This window comes from Eleginops maclovinus, chromosome 7 (assembly GCF_036324505.1).
Source record: "Eleginops maclovinus isolate JMC-PN-2008 ecotype Puerto Natales chromosome 7, JC_Emac_rtc_rv5, whole genome shotgun sequence".
In the NCBI taxonomy this organism is placed as follows: Eukaryota; Metazoa; Chordata; class Actinopteri; order Perciformes; family Eleginopidae; genus Eleginops; species Eleginops maclovinus.
Genome location: NC_086355.1, coordinates 20,603,414 through 20,625,794, shown reverse-complemented (window position 1 = coordinate 20,625,794; position 22,381 = coordinate 20,603,414). Strand labels below are relative to the sequence as shown.

General features: G+C 39.2%; 1 protein-coding gene across 1 annotated transcript in view; it reads right to left on the bottom strand.

Moving 5' to 3' along the window:
* tmeff2a (transmembrane protein with EGF-like and two follistatin-like domains 2a) overlaps positions 1 to 22,381 on the bottom strand; it is a 105,550-nt gene that overhangs the window by 46,376 nt on the left and 36,793 nt on the right. The window contains exons 3-4 of the mRNA XM_063888159.1: positions 17,664 to 17,793; positions 5,678 to 5,704 (exon numbers count right to left, since the gene is read on the bottom strand). Coding sequence (XP_063744229.1) covers positions 5,678 to 5,704; positions 17,664 to 17,793 — 157 coding nt within the window. The remainder of the gene's footprint in view (positions 1 to 5,677; positions 5,705 to 17,663; positions 17,794 to 22,381) is intronic.

Sequence of the window (22,381 nt, the reverse complement as noted above, 5' to 3'; positions counted from 1 at the left end):
TCATAAGAGGGCACGTAAACGGTTACGTCATGACGCAAACGACGACGCAATGACGCAGCTCCACTTGAGCTCCACTCGGCCTCTGAGCGGTGGAAAGACAAGGGGTGCTACAGGCTAGAACCAGAAAAGCGCCAGAAAAGCAAAAGATCAGATCTTGAACCGGATCCGGTTTTGTGGAAAAGGGGCATTAAAGTGATTTTCTTTGGTTCGCTGATCACATGGCTCTGGTTCCTCGCTGTCATCCTTGTCTATTGTCCCAAACTGGGGGCTGTTGAAAGTCATTTAATGGGAATAATACACAGACTTTCACTGGTTACCCCATATAACCCCACTTTAAAAAAACTATCCCTTTAAGGCTTTGCTAGTCCTTTGTCGTCACCCCCCCCCCCTCCCCCCCCGTTCATATGAGTGCAATTCAATTTCTCCACTGTACAATTTGATTTGCACAAATGTCTGATTCATACTAAAGGGGCCATGTGACCAGACTCATGTCCTACGGGCATCTCCTTGCACAGTTGACTTGTGGTCGCGCTTATTAGATAAAAATTAAATAAAAAAAACGCAAGAGAACAGATAATCTAACAGGCATAAATGCGCAACCACAGCCTGCACCCTACGCCTGAAAATTAACAGCCAAGAATCTGGCAACTCTGCAGCTGACCAGAGTTTTATGTGTGTAGATTTATCATTAGCCATTAAAATACATTTGATTCTCTCCTGGCTGGCTCGCCAATGCTGGTTTCCTCTATAGGAGTCAAACTCACCTTTTACAACCACTTTCTTTAACCTTCTCCCCTGCTCATAAAACACCAGCAGTTCTCTCTTTCCTCCTTCTCCTCTGCCGGCTCCCCTCCTTCCATCCTTCCCTCCCCTCTTTTCTACTGTATCTCTCCATCTGTTTGACCTCTGCTATGATTCTATCTTTATAGCTTGTGTTTGTGTTTCTCCTCCTCCTGTCCTTGCCCTTTTCTTTCGCCTCTCACTCAAATAGCCTCTCTGCCCCCGAGCTGTTTCTTCTTAATTGTCTCTTTTCCTCCTGAATGATCGATTCCTCAAATTTATCTGACAGTTCGAGAATAAGGACACTTCTGCAGCTTTTATTTTACACCAGCCAGGGGTCTTAAAAGGTGTGCAATCATGATGAGCATCCGTGGGGATATTTAGAAGAAAAAAAAACTGTCTGGCTTTAATGTGGATAATGACACTTTCCCTGCCTGATGCTTCACTGTCCATGTCTGCGGCTCACAAAGTAAAATGTTGTTATTCATTTCTAAGGGAACAAATATGATCTGATGTAGAATTTGTACCCTTATTACATAAATACATTCCTCTGTTCTAGCTATAATTCATGTTTTATTTAGACTTTTCATTAGGAAGCTTTGCATCTTCTGCGCTCTGTTTATCCTATGTGTTTTGCCAAGTCGCTATTCACACATTTAAGTAAAAGCAAAGATATATTTTTACGTTTTTGCTATACAAGTTTTGTTGACATTCATGAATAAATCGCCTTATTACAAGAAAAGTGTGGCGAGGCATGTATGTGGCAGGTCCGACCTGGAGTTAACTTTTGAGACCTTGTTAGCTATAATGCATCACTTTGTCTGCATTTATGCAACAGACAGACAATGAAATATTTCAATGTCTTCCTCCTTAACTCTGCAGCCTCCAAATTGTCCAAAAAGTGATTTCTCACTTTAACAGAGTTTAGAATACTGATTGTATTCATAACTGAGTGTTTAACGTTTAACATTTGAAAGGAAATAAGTCAGTTCAGAATGAGCACTTAATGGTTCGTCTGGAAACTGTAACTAAAGATCTCTGGTAACATTGGCTGGGGGCAACTGGAGTGTTAACTTCCCAAAATTAAATATAGAGCAGAGCCGCTGTTGTTTAGCTGAGACTCTAAAAGCATCAAGGGCATGCTCCTACAGAGTGGATGCAGTCTTTTGAACAGCAGTGGTGAACACTAACACATTTACTACTACTCTACTTAAGTCCATAATGACAATGCTTTTACTTTGAAGAAAAGTACATTTTAATGCTAATACCTTTTCTTTAGTAAGGTTTTTAATGCAGGACTTTTACTTTAAGTATTGTGTTATAACTACTTTTACCATTTTCTGAATTCTTCTTCCACCTCTGGTAGACAACCATTTTAAGATGTAACCCAACAATTCCCCTTGGACATGGAAGTATTGTTTGCTCTACTTTAGGTAGTTAGCTATTAGCTGGGCTTGCTAACATGTGCAGCTTAACTTCAAACACTATTGCAAAATGGGTGATATATATATATATATACACATTATAATTGTTTTGTTGTAATAATCGTCAAACGATTGTAATAATTTGGTTATTTATTTATAATAATTCGATTCATATCTTTGTTTTGCTAACATATCATGCTTTCTTTCTCCTAGTGTTATTCTCGACTTTTTGCTGTGAAGCCACAGAGTATTTAAACAAGGGCGCTGTGAATGCTTTGTTTATCTACAATTGCAAGGGAAGTTATGACGGTGCTTCGCAATAAAAACGCTGAAAAACACTCCCGGGAACGGTGATCCTTATCCAATATGCAACACAGCTAGACTTAAATGGCATTGCTTGATGGAATAAAAACAAGAAGGAGACGTGTTTTACAACTCGTGTGAATACAGCATGCAAATTCCTACCCTGCTGCATCAAAAGCGTCCTTATAGAGTTCAATGTAGAGCAGATAGTGTGTATTGGAGACATGTAAAAATGTATCATTTGTTTCTTCTTCTGCATGTTTCTTATCACTGTTTGCCCTCCTCTGCTCCACTCGCCTTCTGTTTCCCTCAGTTCTGTTACCTATTTGTGCGACTCTCCTCAGGGTATTTCTTTATCCACCCCCCTCTTCACCCATCCCTCTCTCTCTCTGGTTGACCTAGCACCACTTTCATTTCCGCTCGTTCATCCGTCTGTCTGCTGTCTTTTTTTTTTGGGGAACTAATCTCTTTTCCAATCTCTCTCTCATATATGCTTGGTGAGGTTCCGTGCATGAGAGTTAATGAAGAGCCTTGCATGGGTAAACACACAGGGGGGACAGATAGACACGGACCGGAGTAAATATATGCATGCGGACAAACGTGCACTGACAGATGAGCCAGACTCCCAGCCGCATACAGTCCGGGCCGACGTCTTGTTTGTCAATTAGGCAACAAATTAGAGTCTTTCTTGAATGGCAGATTATTAATCAACTGGAGTTTTCTTTTTTTACATGATTAGTTACTCACGCAAAAAGTTATTCATAGGATGGCCCTAAGCTCTTCCCAATCTTATTACAATGAACTCTTTCTAGCAATCCTATTTCAGATCAGACATCTGTTATTGTGCCCTTGTTAAACAAAAACAGCCACTGTTGCTTTCATTCAGCAGCGAGAGAAGGAACACGATCATAAATGAGAAAGTTGAGGAGAACAATTTTCCGGGACATTTGTTGTAAGCGTGGTCTTGGCAGGCCTTTTTGAAATGGAGTATTTTCAGTGGGACACTTACAGAGGCGGTCACATGTGCTGTAATAAGTGGATTTATGTTCGGAGCCTCCTAACTTAAAAAACAACATTGGTCAAAATAAATCTGTTTGAGATTACATTCCCAACGGACTGTGCCAATATTTCTTAGTGAACACAAACAGTTCTGACCATTTTCCGAAGCATTATTCCCTGCCTCCCAGGCCGCAAATTCCAGGAATATGATCTTACTGAGACTTGAAACTACACAGAAAATCCATTAAAAGCCTTTTTATTATTATTATAATTTTCTGACACAGTTGCATTATCATTCAATGCACTAGCAAAGACCATTTAACAAAACCCTCTTTTATGATGCAATCAAGGCCACTTTGATATGTTTTTTTACTCTTTATAAACATTCCCTGCTTTCTGCTGAATAACCATGCAAATAAATTAAAAAACGAAATGAAAAATAATAATAAAAGCAATGAAATGTGTATTGATGTAGATATAGCCAAACACAGAGTGTTGGCAGGCGGAGGAGGCTCTTTTGTAGCTTGGCAGTTGGCCCGTCTGGCGTCAAATTAGAAAGCTGAAGTAATATTCATAAAGACTGAAATAACATAGACATGCTGAATCTGCTGCTATTAATCACACCGCTGCCACTTCACTTCGCATCTCCATATGCTCTTGTATAGTCTTTTTGAGAAAAAAAAACACCAAAAACCCTATTATCTCTGTCTTTTAGTGTTTTTTCTGTATTGTTGCTATCCCTGTGCTGCTGGGATCTATAAAGGTTAATATTTTCCTATGTTATCTTATCTAAAAGTAAACGGGGGGGTGGTATCTCGCTGTAAACACCACATTAACATATCACATTATTAGGCTTCTTTGGCAAACTTGATAGCAACATCTCATTGTTGTAGAAGAAACAGAGCCACATTAGCATTTCTATTTGGTGATGTGTTCATATGAGGGGTATATCTGACTGCTAAAGGCTCCAAACAAATATTTTTTGTTGAGTCTGTGGAATATACAATTTGTAGCCAGGGATATCTCTGGAGCAGCACAATACTTCATTCAACATGGTATTTAACACTTTTAGTGATTTGAATATTATACTAGTCCATATTGCGATTTTGATCAGATCTGGATTAATTAAGAAGCTCTTATGTAGTAACACTGAAGCAAAATAATGATACTGCAAGACTTTATGCCAAAACAAAGAGCTCAAAGATGCTAAAACCGAACTGAGGAGAACTGCTGAGTTTGCTGACAATTTTCAGTGAATGCATCACTACTACAGCTTTAAGTGTGCTTGTACGGTGTATAAATGTCACTAAATGATTTCTACCAACCCAACAGCGTTAGCTATGAAAATTAATACAAAAAGGTTTTTTTCTAATTTATTGTTTTATACTCGATATCAATGTTTGATTTTTGAGAATCGATACTTTATTGTTTTCGAACTGAACTTTTGTTTATATTGAAGGCTTCTTTTATGTTTTTTTTACTGAGGCTTTCAATGTCTGTCCTCTTATTTTATGATGTCTTCACCTTGAAAAATGGGGAGGGATAGATTTTCTTTGTTATTATGGTGGTATAAATGTTATTTATGGTGCTGTTACATCTCCCTGGTAATACAGGAGCGTGCCTCCCACAGTGTGCAGCCAGCTAGAGAACAAACTTTGAGTACAGGGAAAATGTGTTTTCTGAACTGCTTAATGCCAACTAAAATGGAGCTACATATTTGGTATGGAAACACTTTCTTCTACCTTTGAGTTTTAATCAATTTGGACTTTTAGACTTTACATATCTCTTGAACTGGACTGAATCACAGGAGTCTAACAATCCAACACCACCACTACTGGAATCTTATTTAACACATAGTATAATACCCACATACTGATGTATCCTAATTTCTATCTTTAACTATACTTACATTTAGGGATCAAACAACCTGCGCAATGTTGATTCAAAATAACGTCTGAAAGATCAAATTGCAGGCAGTTCCCTACAACTGCTTAAGGCCATAAAATATACTGATTGTTCTTTATGCTGGTCTGAGCTTTCAGTTCTGTTCTTATGATGTTCAGTTTCAAACAAAGTGTCAGTGCAGGAAGGTCTTGAGCACACAGTGGTACATTAAAAAGCAGCACATGTGGAGTGGGAGAGAACAGAGAGAGGGAGGTGAGTAATCTTACCGTCATCTCCTGATCCTGAGCCGGCATCTGTGGAGGAGAACAAACAGTTATTAACCAGAGCCTCATGCAGCCAGACATTAGCTGAATAAGCGTGTGTGTCTGCATATGCAAGTGTGTGTCTGGGCCAAAGTGAAGATCTGCCCGTGAGTGAAGAGCAAAACACTTTGTGCGCTGGTGGATGCATTTGGGAGAGGCGAGATTTCTCCAAAGACAGAGTGGAAAGCGAAGCTGGGAGTCAGATTTCAAAAAGAGGAGAGTGCGGGGTGCCCTGGGGCTTCTAGCATCAGGCATCTTCTCTTTTCTACAGCAGCACATTGATGATAACACCTCCAACTGTGGACCTTTCTGTGGTAGGACTGTGGGAAATAACTGTGTTTCCAATTGTTTCCAGCACCTCCTTCTCCACGGCTCTAGCACTGCCTCAAACACACTGGGCTCACTGAACTGTATAACAATATGGCTGTGAAAGGGATACTGATGAGCACTTGGAAGAACAGGCACCGTGTAACTTGAGCCGCGGCATAAAGCGATGTGCTAAAATGCCCAGGGCCAGGGACTTAGCCTCTGAGGACTGTAGGGGGATAATAGCTCAGCTCCATCTGGATACTCATGTGTGGGGGCTTTATAAGAAGAGGTGCACACACTCAAGCACACGGAGGCCGACCAGCGAGCGCTACTGATACTTTAATGACGTGAGCTTATGGTCGATGAAATACATTTGTGATGGGATGAAACCATGTCTCTAGCGTGATGATTCTGTGAGGTCAGTACAGCATATGGACAGTTGTGACATGGGAAAGTAACTATTCAAATTAACCGACTTTACCAGTGGGGTATGGGATGTAAACATCAGTACGGTGCCTCAAGAATTACATTTTTATGGGACATTTTTTAAATAAATATTTTTGCAGAAAATATCTTCTTGTTTTTGTTTGACAGATTTTTTATCATTGTATAATATTCAATTTACATGTGCTATTTTGCTATTAAATGTAATAGTATCATAAACACTGTGGCAGAGAACCCTGGTGCTACGCTCCATGATATGAAGAAAATCAAAGAGCAAAATATTTTTGTCCAAATGCCTAAAAAAATATATATATATCTATAACGTGACGATATTGAAGGGTTGATCATGGATACTTCTTAGACAAATAATGGTAAAATCCAAAAATAACACAATATTTTCAATAAATAATCATTAGTAATGTTGATTTAATGATTAAGCAGCAAGGCAAATAGAAACACTATAAAAATCTGAAAATGAAATCACTTTACTGTAATGCAGCACCTACGATATTACAGCATCAGAAATCTACAACACTATTTAGTTTCAAGTCATGATATCAATATGTTTCCCCGCCCTGAATGACACCACTCCTTCCCTATCCGACAGGAAGACCCTGAACATCACATACCAATCAAAGATGTCGAAATTCAACCTACAGCAAATACAGGCAGAAATAAATATATATACAGTATATATATATATATATATATATATATATATATCATTCTTTATTCCAGTGCGTTTTCTAAAACATTGAAATGTGTTATAATTTTTAAGATTTTCATCATTTGTTTTCATTGTTTGTATGTCATGTCATTTTATGCACATAAGGTAATGTTGAGATTGTTATATAGTTAGTATTAGTATTGTGTACAATATATTTCTTAATGTATGCCAGGAAAAGTTGATGACAATGTAAAAACAAATTCAAATAAACTAAAATGAAACTTCTCAGCAGCTCTTTTCTTAAAGCATGTAGTTATGATAATCTGGGCCATCATAGCTCACACTTCCTGAACAAAGGGAAAGTAGTCCCTTCCTGAAAGCTGTCTCCATTCAGAATCCCTCCGAAAAGTTTCAAGCAAGTTAAAGTTCAATCAGACTAAACTCTGCATGAGTTGAATGAGGCAAAATCTATTTAAAAGCGGGGTGCTCGATGCAATTCTACGCTTGTTCAGTGAAATAAAGTGGACGCTATTTTTGTGGAACATAATGAATATAAGAGTAGGGGATTGATCTTCCATAAAAGAAAACACACTGTTTTTGTTATAGTGCCCTGCGGGGCCACTCAAGGTTCTACAAGAGTGAAGGTTATTTCATGTAGAACACAGTGAACAAAAGTGCAAAGCCATTGAATAAAGACTTATAAAAAAAAGGTACCCTGTGGCCTTTAAAGCTCGGGAGTTTTACAGAGTAGGTCCCTGTTTTGTTTTTTATAACCGTAGAGAATACACTCTGCCACCGGATCATTTTACTGATCGACAATTGGCGACGTCAATGAATGGATACATGTAGCGAAGTTCCAAAAAAGGCAGAGAGGAAGAAGACAGCCAGCTAAACAATGTACAATTTACAAGATGGTTGTGGGATTGACAAGGGTACACAAAAAAATGAGCAAACTGAAGTTAAATATAAACTTAACCCATTTTTTGTACATCTGAAGAAAACACAGCCGTTCACCCTGAATGTAGGAATAAAAATCTCCCTGCCCACCTTCTGCAGAAACGGCCGTCCACTTTCTTACCTCCTTTTAAATCAGCAGAATTTCATTGACCTTGGTACATGTGGGACACTAAATGTGCAGTGTTTCATGAAAAGGCTTAGCTCGAAGGATCAGGCTGAAGTCAGAGGGGGTTCACGAGAGATCAATATAAACCTTTAGTATCTGCACAAGGGCACAGGTTTTGGGAAAGAAAGACTGGCATTAGAAAATAGAAGGAAATGGCAAGGGAGATAGGAACACGGTACTTTTCTGCCCGCTTGTCTGCCAAATGGAGGGTCACAAAGAGGAGATACCGAACAATTGTACTGTGAGAGATGCACTGAAGAGCGAGGGAGAGAGCGGAGTAGGAGTGCCAAGAGAAAAAATAGTTCCCTTGGCAGACAGAATGATGGAGGGTGATTTTCTTCAGATTTAGAGCGATTGATTAGAAGTGCATAGAAGGAGGGGAACAGCTATTAACCTTACTGTGCTGCTTACATCAAAATATATTGCAGACACACCCCTTACTGTAAGAGCTTGCATGAAAACACTTTCCACCCACTACTGTAAATAACATTTCAAAGTTATGAAGATGTGGCTGCAGAGACTACTTGTGAGTCCATGGAGAAAAAATGATGATCATATTATCTTCACTGTGAACCCTTGTAAATGGTGTGTTTTGTGATAAACAAGAAGCGCCACTTCAATCTTTGTATAAAGAACTTAAAATCCCTTGAATGGGTAAATGCATATAGGGAATACTCGTCCATTGGCAAACACAGCCCTTGTGCACATTATTTTCCAACAGCAACCAGAGGCAGGTATTCCCATGTTGAGCTCTGGTATGTACATATCTTATTCTTTGTTTGTTTTGCACAAGAAAATGCTAAAGTAGGTGTCTGCCGATATGTAGCATTTGAATTTTCCTTCTGTCGGATCTACAGTGGGCAACTGGTGCAAACCAACTTGACAACCAATGCCCTGAATCAAGAAAATATTCACTAACTTGAGGAAACATGCGCCTCATTTACTAAAAGCGCTGCATAAATAAAATGCAAATAAAAAAACGCAAGAAGCTCAAAATACAAACGAAACGGGGACACTGTCACTGGAAAACAGTGACAGTTGGCCAACTTCATAAAACGTCAACAAGGTCCCAGTTGTGTGCATGACTTTTTAGTGTCCCTGTTTCCGTTGCGTTTTGAGCTTCTTCAAACATTTGTTTTTATTTGCAGTTTTTCGTTGTGCAGTGCTTTTAGTAAACCATGGGCATGTTTTTTGCAAGTTGATAAATGTTTTCTTGTTGTGCCTACAATGTGTTGTCAAGCTGATGAAGATGTTCCTTCATTTGCAGGTTTTTTGTTACATTTTTGTTTTATATTGGCATCGTTTCTTGAAGCTGCATCACGTCTCTCTTAATGGAAATGTTAAGGGCCGTTGAAGCGCGTTTGCACCTGCAGGCCACCGTACCAATCAGAACTGGATAGAAACATTTCAAGCTCAGAAGAACGATGCACCCAGGGATCCTGGAAGAACACTGATCCAAAATCAGAATCTCAGAAGTACCGGACCATCCAAACTTCACTGTATGACACTTTAATTGCAGAACAACATTATATGTATTTAGTTTATTACTCTTTTAGAACCTGTGATTGTCGCCTATGGATGTTAGTTTACTGAAGATGATCCGTTTCTCCTGTTTGGAGTCTGTCCTCTAACACTGATTGCAGCAGCTCTCTTAATTTTGTTGTAATCTGTAGAATGACAATAACGGCTTTCTAATTTGTAATTTGCCAGAACTGAGGACGATTCCTCCCTGATTGCCATTGGAGAACACTTTTCAGGTTTAACGCCTTTACAAGCCCAGTATCTCAAGGATTTATGAGCACACTTTAGTGAATCAGCGTGTCGTGTTGTACGTCCAATGCTAGCATTACATTTATGTAACAAGGGAGAATGTATTAATGTGGAGGTGTAGGGATTAATTGGCATCACAGACCTGTAATTAATATTGGAATTTCCTTTTTTCTGACTGCCCATAGTTGGCATTTAAGATATTGCAGAAAGCCCAGATTGGTATTTGGATGTAAAGCATGATTTATCAGAATCATCAAGCAGTGACATTTTACTCAGGTGACATTCTTGTCCCAATGCAAATTATCCTTCAGAAAGACCTTACATTTCCTGTGGGATGTTTCTCTGTAGCTCCCTCTAGACCTCTGACCTCCCTATATGACAGCAAGCAAAAGGAAAATCTCCTGACAGATCAATAAGGTAATACATTATCATTACTTAAAGTACTTAAAATCCAGATTTGCAACCAATTAGCACTGACTAGACTGATTTTTTTGTAGACAGAGACTTAATGGTGTATTGATGACTTCTCCTGTACTGTATGTGGATTATACCGACACTGATTCCCATTTGGCTCCTGGTCTACTTCTTAAATCATCACAGACATATGGCTCCTGTCATCTGTCGGGGCTCCGGGATGCTGCGTGACAAAATGGTGATTAAACATGTCATCAACATTTTAACAATGTGTCAATTAAGTATTCTCCAGACTCCCCCTTTAATGACTTCAAGGAAGTTATACTGTTCACATTTGTGAACTGAAGTACAAAGTGCTATGTAAGCGCTTGCCTTAGCTAAACTTTCTCCTTTGGGAAAAACGTTGGTTTGTTGCACTTCGATAAGCTAATGCTTCACATTAGCTTCACTCCACTGGGCTAGCACTTGTTGTGATAGAAATGTGGAACCATCCTGTGTTAATCAGCATTCATTGGCTTTGCACCACTAAAAGCACTTCCTGTCAACAGCCGCTGAATCAGATCTTCCTTATCGGTTGGTGATAGTAAGGGAACAAGGACTAGAATACTGGAATATAGGACGCATAATTTGTTGTAAATAAAAAAAAAATTGCACTGATGCTATGGGCTGAAGAAAAAAATCTACCCACAGCAGCCGTTACAATATGCTTTTCCTCAGGGACAAACAAACAGAAGGCTATGGTATCATGTTTGTCTGTGCCTCAGTGTCATCACTTAGCATGAAACTGGCACCTCAGCAGGCCTCCTGTTTACTGTTTGGAATGACAGCAGACTCTAACGTCTGGCCTCTTGGCCTCGGCAGCATCCAAGAGGGTTAATGAGAGCGGATGAAACTGTGCTGTCAGGTGGCTGTCTGGTTCGGTACACGCAGAGGAGGATCCTGCGGGTCTGTCATGTACAGTACAGTAACACAACAGAGGCCTGGTAATGTGAGGAGATGGGTACAAGGTTTTTCAAAGGTTAATTCAGAAATGGAATGTGAATACCATGTGATTCACACTGAAATCTCCTAAAGCTATTTTTATACCAGCTCACTGCTCGTTGCAGACAATAGCGGCTGTGAAAAGGCTGTGTTCACCAGCATTGCCAGATGTGAGATAAGTATCGAATTTGTACAATAATTATGTTCTATGCACGATCAATGGTGCCAGTAAGGGGCATCGTGAAAGATCATTTTATCCTTTTGTTATATTTATTACTAGTAGTTATTTTTAGTCAGAGCTGTTTTACTTAACTTTATTTCAGGATTGCAAAACATGGATCCTACGTCTGCGTTGGATTATGTGTTCTCACAACCACTATCCAGGCATGTATGCTGCTTAACGAAGACTATAATAAAAGGTTACAATGAATATATACTGGTTTTTGGTAAATGTGCATGTGTCAAAAAATCCTAAAATGTAAAATCACATGAGATAAATGAGTTACAACAATACAGTTTAAGCTCATTTAGTATGTAGTTTATACATCAGCTGTTTTTGTGAAAAAAAAGTAAATGCTTCAGTGGTTGATTAGTAGCTATGCTATGGTGTTACTATGTGGTCAATACTCAAAATGAGCAGTTTCCTAAAACTGTTAACCACAAGAGACTAGGGAGACAATATACAATATATACTGTAAGCTGATTTAACATGAAGTATGTGAATCAGCTGTTTTCAGCAACAGTTAGCAACTAAAATGGTTGTACTTAGAGGAACATTTACTCGCTTAAGGGACACAAATTTCCTGGTTGAAGAGCAAAAACCGAGCTAAAAAGTAGATTCAATATTGGACTTACATTTTTCAGGTGACTAGAAACATCGTCAACTTAATTCTAATGTTGCTTAGCGTCTGCTGGAGGTGGTCATATGTAATGTTTGTTAAGCAAAAACACTTGGTAAAGATTTAAACCTAAAACTCCCATGTGTAATCCTTATGTTCAAGGAAAAAATTAAAATCTACCATTCCATGTCCATCTATATGTTCTCCATATGCTGGACAAAATGTAGAAGATAAAATAATCACAGCAATGTTTCTCTTTAAAACTGATCCACTTCTATGACAAATGCTTCCAACAGAGATATCTGTTTCATGATGTTCCTCCTCCCCCCAGCATGAAAACAAGTATTTGCACTGGCAAGCTGACATATATCCATTATACTCTGTACTGTCGGGGCTAATGGGATTCTGGGAGATGGAAATGGAAAGGAGGACAGGGAGAGATCGAGAGAGAAGGAACAACAAAGAGAAAGGAGGCTTTGTAGCAGCACATGTACAGCTTGGGTAAAGGCATTTTTAGGGTTAGGGTTCTTACAACAAGCATTGGCATCGCTGGTATTCTTTATATCCAAACATTTTTACTGCACTGCTGCACACATTTTAAGTTCGCTGATCTGAGAGTATCAGCTAAATGGCTAAGTGGAAAGGAGAGGAGGGAGGAAACACTGCAGAACAAGCTGCCTGCCCTACTTTTCCACATGAAAGGTTTGTGTGCTACACTTGCTTACATAATAAAGCTCCCACACAGAAACCTTGCATTTTAAAATGAAAAGCAAGCATTTGTCATCCTCATGATATCAACGTTTCCATTGCTTTAAATTGACTGCATGAGGAATGTGTTTGAAAATGTTAATTTATTCTTAAAATACAAAATCTATATAAAGATGGCACTTATTTTTCACTGACAGCCATTTATTAGTGTATGACTTTGGTGGATTTTGAACTTTGAAAATCACTTTGTCATGATAGCCTTAATACTTAAATGAACTGTATTTCAATGAGACAAGTTTACATGTTATTTGTTTTATTTTCACATTTTTCAATTGTCTTTTTCTAAGTATTATTTGAATGATTGCTGTATTCTCTACTAAAACCCGTCCACCTCCTATAACTGTTTCCATCTGCCTTGGACCTTTTAGTGGCCACTGCAAACAGAACGCTGCTCACATTATAGAAGTCAACTAATGATGACAGAAGGAAAGGAACCTCAATAAGTAAGTGGAGACCCATAATGAATGCAGAAGCTGTCCTCACAAGGACTCCCTGAATAGTTTGATGAGTTGTTGAATCATACAGTCTGTCCTTCACAGTCACCAGAGCGAAGTCAATTTGTTCAGTTTAATTTGCAGTGACATTCCAAAGTGGCAGTTTGATTGACATGCGTCAGAACACGTACTTTATCATTTACTGTTAGTATTATTACCGGTCACTTAAGTGCAAAAGCAGTTTGAAACGACTGCATACCATTTGGATTTTTAATATTGTACACTGCACAGAAAAAAAAAAGACTGTAGCAGTGTGCAGCTATTATTCAGATCCCCGGGAGCATTGTGGGATATTGGTGCCATGCTCAAGGGCACATCGGTATAGGAACTGGCACCTCTGGCAGGTGTTGACAGGCTGAGATACTGCCGCCAAGTGTGTATGTTGGCACTTGGACAAAGCTGTAGTCTTTGCGAAATATGAAGTCTGACCAGGAGACCAATTTGTTGTCATTTTGAACTTGTCAAATATGGACGCTGGGCCATAAACCATTAGCTTAACCTTTAAACGCACTGTGAAGCCCTAAGTATGAAACCATTATGCTCTATTACCCTCAAGGATCAAACATTAAAATCATTAATCTGATACAGTAAGTCGTGTTGACCTTTGGTTTTTTACCGAACATGAGCAGTGTTCTCATGGGTACAAGACATGCTTTTATTTGGCCCACCCATCTACCTGGAATTTGTGGCATGTTTTTACTACATCAAGATATTTCCTTTAAATAGTAATCTTCCCGTCCCAGAACAAATAAAATATTTCTGAGAGGATTTCAGATTTCTGGAGAAGTTACTCTGAACTTCTTATCGTTTGGATGTTCTTACATTGGAAGTAGTTGAAAGCCTGATTCGTCTCATAAAAATGCAAAAGGCTAACTTGTGTGAAAAATTTGACTAAAATTCCAAATAAAACGTAAGGTTTATGCCTTCCAAACTGTATCCCAAAGTTGTTGTTTTATTCCAAAAGCAACAGACTGTTTATTATTAGTAAACATAGTCTTTCATCGTTCTTTTTTTCTACAGACTACATTTAACATTCATTTCTGTAAAAATGTTTTCAGTATTTGATCATTTGTTTTTCTCAAGGTTATATATAATTAAGTTGAAAAAGATGTTCGCTGTGTCATACCCAATTTTACACTGTTGCCCATCCACATGTAACTCGACCGCAATTACTAATTACTTTATAAAAAATAAAAAAAATCACCAAAAACAAATGTTGTATGCCAAATTCAAACAGAAGTGCTTTTTCGTTGAATTAGAAAAAACCTCTGAAATAACATTGTTAAGTGTGGCCTTGTTCTCGATAGTTCCTAGAATAACGGTCACATGTGACCCTGAATAAAGAATATACTGTAGAACCACTGTTAAGGTCTGTTTGTGTGAACACTGCGCCACAAACACATCCTTGTTTGAACCCGGCATTAACTTCTCAAAAGCACTGCTTGCTGCTGAGAGAAAGGCGTCTCTATGCTTTGAAAAGAAACACAAATCCATATCACATGTTTTGAAAATGACCCCTCACACACACACACACACACACACACACACACACACACACACACACACACACACACACACACACACACACACACACACACACACACACACACACACACACACACACACACACACACACAGATACACACAGGCTACATAAAGGCTGGACTTTTAATGTGCCTGTGCACAGTACTGCCACCCGGCACTCAACACAAACAGCACTACTGTTGCTGCAGTGCTGCGCCCATTCAAGGGCTTTTTAATCGGCTTCTGCCTGCCGCCTGTAACCGAGGGTAACTGACTCAGCGACTGCTCAAATCAAACCAGCAGTGATTCACATATGTGTCAGAAACAGCAAACATCGCCCTGCCAGTAGATTCACTCATTCACAACTAATCGAATTACTCCGAACATGACTCAGTAATTGGTAGGTTCAGAAAGAATTCCTTGGTGAGGGTAATGTAATGCTTTTTCCTTAGTACATCCATTTCAGTTTTTCCTTATTGGAATTAACACATTGCATACGCCAAACCTAATAACACATGTTCTAATGGGATACAAAGCGCCTGCTTGTGATTGAAAAGGACGGCTTTTAAACATGTATTATGTCATTAGATTAAAAAAAAATGCTTCAGGTACAATTCATGGCTGCGTATACAAAATGTCTTAATTAAAACAGTACCGCCTTATGCTAAGTCATCTGGATGACTACGCAGTAATTTTATGAGGATTTTAATTAATTGATTTAATTCACAACTGATCCCCAACTTTTTTATGATTAACATTAACTTGATGGCACCACGTTCTCCGAGCAGCACTACCTGTCTCTGTAGTGCGGCTAATGAAGTGCTTGACCTTTTGCGACTGAAGACGCCCACTCAGCTGCTTAAACTCCAGCAAACTATGTCAGCAAACAGTAATCCCAATTAAGTTAGATAATTACACAGAGTGCTTTTTTCTTTCCAGCCAAAAGAAAGATGAAAGCAATAGGCGACGCTATCATTGGAAAGTGTAAAAAAAGGAAACTTTGTTCTTAGAAAAAAAGTTGTTAGTAGAAAATCAAGAAAAGGTTAATTGATGTGAGAGGGATTGCCTCGGTGGAGTTTTTCTTTGTCACAGGCAAAGTGTTATCCTGCTTGTGCTCAGAAATTGCACCAAAGTGTTTACAGATTTAATTAAAGACTCAACAGTTGAAAGCTACTTCTACCACAAACAGAAAGCTGGATATGTGCATCACAGTTATGGAATGCCAGAGCTTTCTCCATCCTGTATTCACTGGAACCTGAACATCAACATACATGTTTTATGATCCAATGACAAGCTCTTTGTACGTCAGTTAGCACCTGGAATAAATAAAAAAATCTCCAGGGACCAATTGTGATAAGATTTCACTACCTATCTCTATAGGCAAATAAAGATGTACAATATTTCCATTTCCAAGACCAGATCTGTTGCTGTTTTGAACAATGCGTTATATCTACAGCTTGGCACTATATCTATATTTTATTGATGTAGTATCTTCACGATCAAATGTTCTATTAAAAATGTCTCTTATTTCCCCTTTATTGAACTGACGGCAGACTTGATACTACACTGACTCACTATCGCCTAGAGAGAAAAAACGTGGTATTACAAGACAGGACATGCAAGTCAGTTAGCTGATCATTTCAATATTTATGCCACACACAACATAAACATCTTAAACAAACCCTCACAACTGTTATTAAAGCTTCGATGATGTACTTTCTGACAATTACACAACAAAAGATGTCTGGCCAAATGCTTCTTAGACCACCTTGGCGAGAAGTTTCCACGATTGAATCACGTTGCGTTTTGCTTTCCACCTCTGATCTGATTGCCCAGGATGCATGCTCAATAATTTGTTAAACAGGGTCTCGTGAAGAACACAAAAGCAAAAGAAATGTCCACATATCCAAGAAAAAGAATGTAGTGGCCATCAAGACGATGTGTGATTCAGCCATTCAGTTTTCCGCATTACTGAACATGCCTCTTGGCAACAGTGTTACAGTAACTCCCTATGACAATTTGCCAAGTATTTCTTTTGTATATTTTGACACTTATTTATACATTAGACAAAGAAAGGTCATCGTCGTCAGGCGTTCTTCTACTTTGTGTTTAACACTGCTGATTAAAATAAAGTGTATAATGAACTTGTTTAACAGCAATGCAGGTTTCTGTTGGGGACATTATGTGGCTATGATGAAATATTCCCGCTCAATGAGAACGCATGTCACTGTCAGTGTAGTGGTGCTTGTTACATTAAACCAGAGAACATTACATCAGTCCGTCACCTCAAGCAATTTTTTCATCATTTTTTTTTTTTTGTCCTTTGATGTAATGCATCACTCTATAATTACTACTGAACCATATCAACTGGAAGCATTTGCCTGTATTGACGATTATAATATTTTTAGCATGAAATGTAACTACTGTATATACAATGTTCGGATAGCATTATATTTCAAGCACCCTCGTTTTACACCATCCGCATGTATATGTTGTGTTCACTGCAGGGGATGTTAGTGTCAGTGCTCCTCTCCTCTTAGTGTGTGTTTGTGTGTGTGTGTGTGTTTGTGTGTTTGCTTATAAATCTGTGTAGGCGCCATAATGTAAATATACATACCAGCAGGACAGGCACCCTCTGACATGATGAGTACTTCAGACTGCTGCTTGCAGGCATCCCTGCGCAGGAAACACTCGTTCGGGTAGTTCTGATTGTTGGAGCCGCACACTGGGGCATAATCATTGTTGCACTGTGGAGAGGAGAGGAGAGAAAAAAGGTGAGAGGGTGAAGGATAACAAGCCGAGGAGGACATATTAGGGCAATAGGAAAAAACAATTCTATAAAAAAGTGTTCAATATTTAAATATCACGATAGATGCCATTGTTTCGGAAAGGGTAAGCACTTATGGCGGTGGCGGCGAAGTCCATAGGGACTTGGCTTGGGATCCGGGAGGTCACCAGTACAAGTACCCGAAAAAACCAAGTGCTACAGAGGTGTCAATGAGCAAGTCACCATTCCCTACACTGCTCCCTGGGCGCCGTACATTCTAGTTATTTAAAGTGCTTGAACATATGCTCTTTGTGAGGCCTTGGAAAGAGTCAACCTCATTTTATTGCTGCCACTTTAGAACATAAATGTTAAACTGGTCTTATAATTATGTTCACCTTATGCTAACCAACTTTTGTTCCCCCTATATACTGTAAAAGCCAAATGTAAAAACGTCGACAATCTAAGAATTAAAAATGAGAATACACATAGCTTACAACTCAAGATGTAGCTTAAACTACACATTTTTTTTAAGTGGCTTTTGATTTGCACAATATTTTTGTTTAAACTCTTAACAACATAAACAACTGCCTTTTAACTTCAGATGATCAACATATATCACAACATAGAGTTCCTGTCCAAAGTGAAACAAAAAAAAACAATAGAAATAAATAATTTAAACAAAATGAAATCAAACACGTTCTAAATAGTAATGTCATATGAAGTAGAGTACATGATTAAAAGGCAGGGCAAGGCAGCATTCAACACGAGACAAAGTGTTAAGAGCATCAAGATATGGTGCAGCGAAATAATATTATAAAATGATATCTATAAACATTTAAAACCGGTCATTAAAAAGGGAGAGAATGAAATAAGAATAAAACAATGTAGAATAATACATGTATTTAATACAAGATTAGAAATGACAGTGCAGTGTAAGACACATAAGGCTCATTTTCAGGTCCGTATACAAAAATATGGCATATTGTACAAGCCTATGAATCTGTGAATCCTTGAATCGTCAAACCACACCCTGGCTATCAAGATGAAACAGACTGTCTATATGAATCTTAAATACTTCACAAATCATACCTGTGCATGATGGTTACTTTGTTGTTGCCTTTTCAGCCTGTTTTTCTTATCACATAATTGCTTCACATTCTTTTGAAGGCTGCATAAAACCCCTTTGAAATCTACTTCTGCTTACTAGCGTTGCTCTTCTGGAGCAGCAGTTTGTAAAGTGACTTGCTCAAGGGCACTGAGCTAAATAGCTGCTATGCTATAAGAGACCTTCATCTTTCATTCCCCACATGGTTTGTTGGCTTCAGCAACTCTAGATTTCTCACATGACTGATGTCACGAGAGCGCCGGATCTCACAGCAGTTTTCATTTTTTCCGGCTGTGGAGGAGAGATATTCATTTGATTTAATATTGATTCCCCCGTGCTACACGGCAGGAATAACAAACGTGATTATTCAATTGAAAGATATTCCCCTCTATTCCCTGGGAAGAAGAAATGGCTATCAGACGGTCCAGAGAAATTGTCGCACGGCAGTCACAGCCCACACCCTGATGTAATTTAAAAGAGCTGAAAAATGAGCAAAACGTGAAAATATGTTGCTGCTGTTTGCGACATCACAAGGACAAGGGGCTCTTTGGGTGTCCCAACAGGACTGAGGGTAAGGAGCTCAGGGCTCATTGTCTCCACTTTTGTTCCCCTCTAAATCTCTAATGGATTGAACTGGAATCTGTTCTCATCTGTATGTGACCTCGTAGAACACTCCATGGCTCACACAAAAGCACATGACTAAGGAAAAGCATTACATGTGTACAGACACATGACACTCCCATGAATAAAATGCTAGACACAGGCTGATTGTACACTCGCACTAAGCCAGCATGAAAACACAGTTACGTTTATTCCATTCTGCCTCACAGTAAGCTGAAATCTGAGCCATTTGAAGACATTTGCCAAAGTAAATGGATTTGAAAATGCCTGCCTCGAGTTTTAGTGTTGACAGAAGAAAAAAAGGGAGCTTTGTTAAAAAGATGGCATAAGCTTTCCGTGACCATCAGGTGCTATGAAGCAGTTGCCCAACTTATGCGCAGTACAGTCTTGTCATGGACTTGTATTTGTGCTCAATGTCAATTCCGATTATCAAATAGAGATTTAAGTGACATTTCATCGAGTTGTAACTGTTCACATGGGTAGAAATACAGACGCAGGACCTATAAACATAAGGTCTGAATACACACCTGCATTTTTGTTATGGAAAGGTTTCAGAGTCACCTCTGTGTTGATCATTCGAAATAGTCCAGTTCTTTATAACTTTGCCCAACCCGCTGTCCTCAGAAATGTTTATTGTATGAATGTCTGCCTCACCAGTTGAAACTTCTCTATAAAAAGCTGAGGAGTCTCAAATATATATCCAAAAAGGTCAACAAAACATATATTTATCTGTTTAATGCGTCATAATATCAAAGCAGGAGGTAATATTGATTGGCACCAGCTTCAAAATGTAATGAGTTCTTCCTTTGCCCCTGCTACACTATTCTTCCCAGTTTCATGAAGATCAGGCCAGAAGTCTTCCCTGTTTCCTGACAAACAAACCAACATACCAAACTGAGAACATAACCTTCTCGGCGAAAGTAAAGAACAGGATATTCTTACATAATTCATTTTTTCTTTATTGTTTAATGTCATAACACAATTCCACCTACTCTACAGCTTTGGACTCGGGTAAACTCCACAAAGGACACAAACTCTGAAAGAACACATGTTACGTGTTTGATCGAGTCAGTTACCAAGTATTTAGTATAAAATCAACTTAATGGCACTATAACACATTTATCTGTAAAAATCCAATGCTTGCGCATAAACCAAAAACAGTTGGCTACATGGTTTTGGAGAAAACTGGATACCCCCTAACAGGGATAAACCCCCTAATGATGTTTTTCTATGTCTGACAACAGAAAGATATGTAAAAGAAAACAACTTAACTAAAGTTAGGCTGTATTAGAACATGGTGGACTGATCGTAGAATCCTTTTGTCTCACTCATTATCAGAGGTTGGCTGAGACTTCTGTTGTTTCCCCACCAACAAAGAAAAAGAGATTTAGCAACTTTCCTTTGGTTAAGGTGTCTGAGCTGAAAGACTTGAAAACAGTAGTGTGAACGCACATCGTTTTCACACATTAACTGCCTTTCAAATAGCTGTCTTAGTGAGAACACAGACACACACAAGGTCTGATGGCCGTGGGGAGAGGTGCTAAAATAACCACGCCATCGATTCAGGAGCATCAGAAGAATCCTGTGTGAACACTGTCTTTAACCAGCTGAGCGGGTAAAAGATGGCACACAAAGAGAGTAAAAAGAGGAGGAAGAGGAGTGAGGAAGGGAAAGAGAAACCGCAACCATGGCTCTTGATCAAAGAGTATGAGACGCAGGGAGAGAAGAGGGTGTAGAGAAGACGAGAGTCAAACACAATGAGTGAAATTGGGCTTAAGGGGGAGAAGAAGTCAGTGGAAATTCTGAGTGAGACAGAGGGGGTAATGGAAGTGGAGCAAAATACAGAAGTTAGACGGCCAGAGAGAGATGGAGGCCTGGCTCAACAAACTTGGCAAGATAACAAAGAACCACAGTGCCTGAAGGAACCACGGCATGCGAAAGAAAAGAACATCACAAAATAACATAAAAAAAGAATGAGGGGAAGAAACGGGGACACGGACAGACAGGGAGGAATAGAAAATCCCCTCAAAGGAGAGTGGGAGAGAATGAAAAAATGGCAACCCCACAAAGGCGCTTGGAATAGCTTACTGCAGGGCCCGCACTTTTTTTTGCCATCCTCTATCCTTCCCCACCGTCCCCCACCCCTCGCTCACACACTCTCCCATCTGGCTCAGGCTGTTCTTAACCTGGGGACTCTCGCTTTATGCCAGGCATGATGCAACGGAAGGGAAAGCTGCCCGGCAGAACCCTACGGGTATCTTTTTAAGAGAGCCTTCTTTTGCGTGAAATCTTCCCCCAACCCCCCATCTCTTGATCTTCTCGAGTATTTGGCGTTTCCCCCCCTTGCAGGAAAGAGAGAGTGATGAGAGGATGGCTGATTTGAAACTTCTGTATCCCTGAAGAGTACGTGGAAGACGGGTGCAAATTACGCTCTTACCCAATATTCCTAAGAGGGTTTGAAGGAGGATCCTGCGTCTTAAAGCATCTCTCTTATATTTAAGATTAACTGAGTGATTTTGACAGGTATGGGGTGGAAATAGATTGCCAAACAGAAAACAAGACAATACATAAAACATTGTCTTCATCTTGAGTCTTTCAACTGATCTTGAACTGGCCTACTTGAAAAAAACTTTACACTTATCTGCCAAGTTCTTATTTATTCAATGGGGAATTCTCTTGACGTGACAGTGAGGAAGAGCGCAAGTTGAGGTTATGGATTTCAAGCTTTTCAAACTGACTTGCGTTTCTATTCGTGGCAATTCTTTACAAAGCTCATGACCATATTAGAGACAAAGGCGTTCTTGTTGAAGCCCTTTGTCGGGGCGCCTCGGCTTTGATCCTT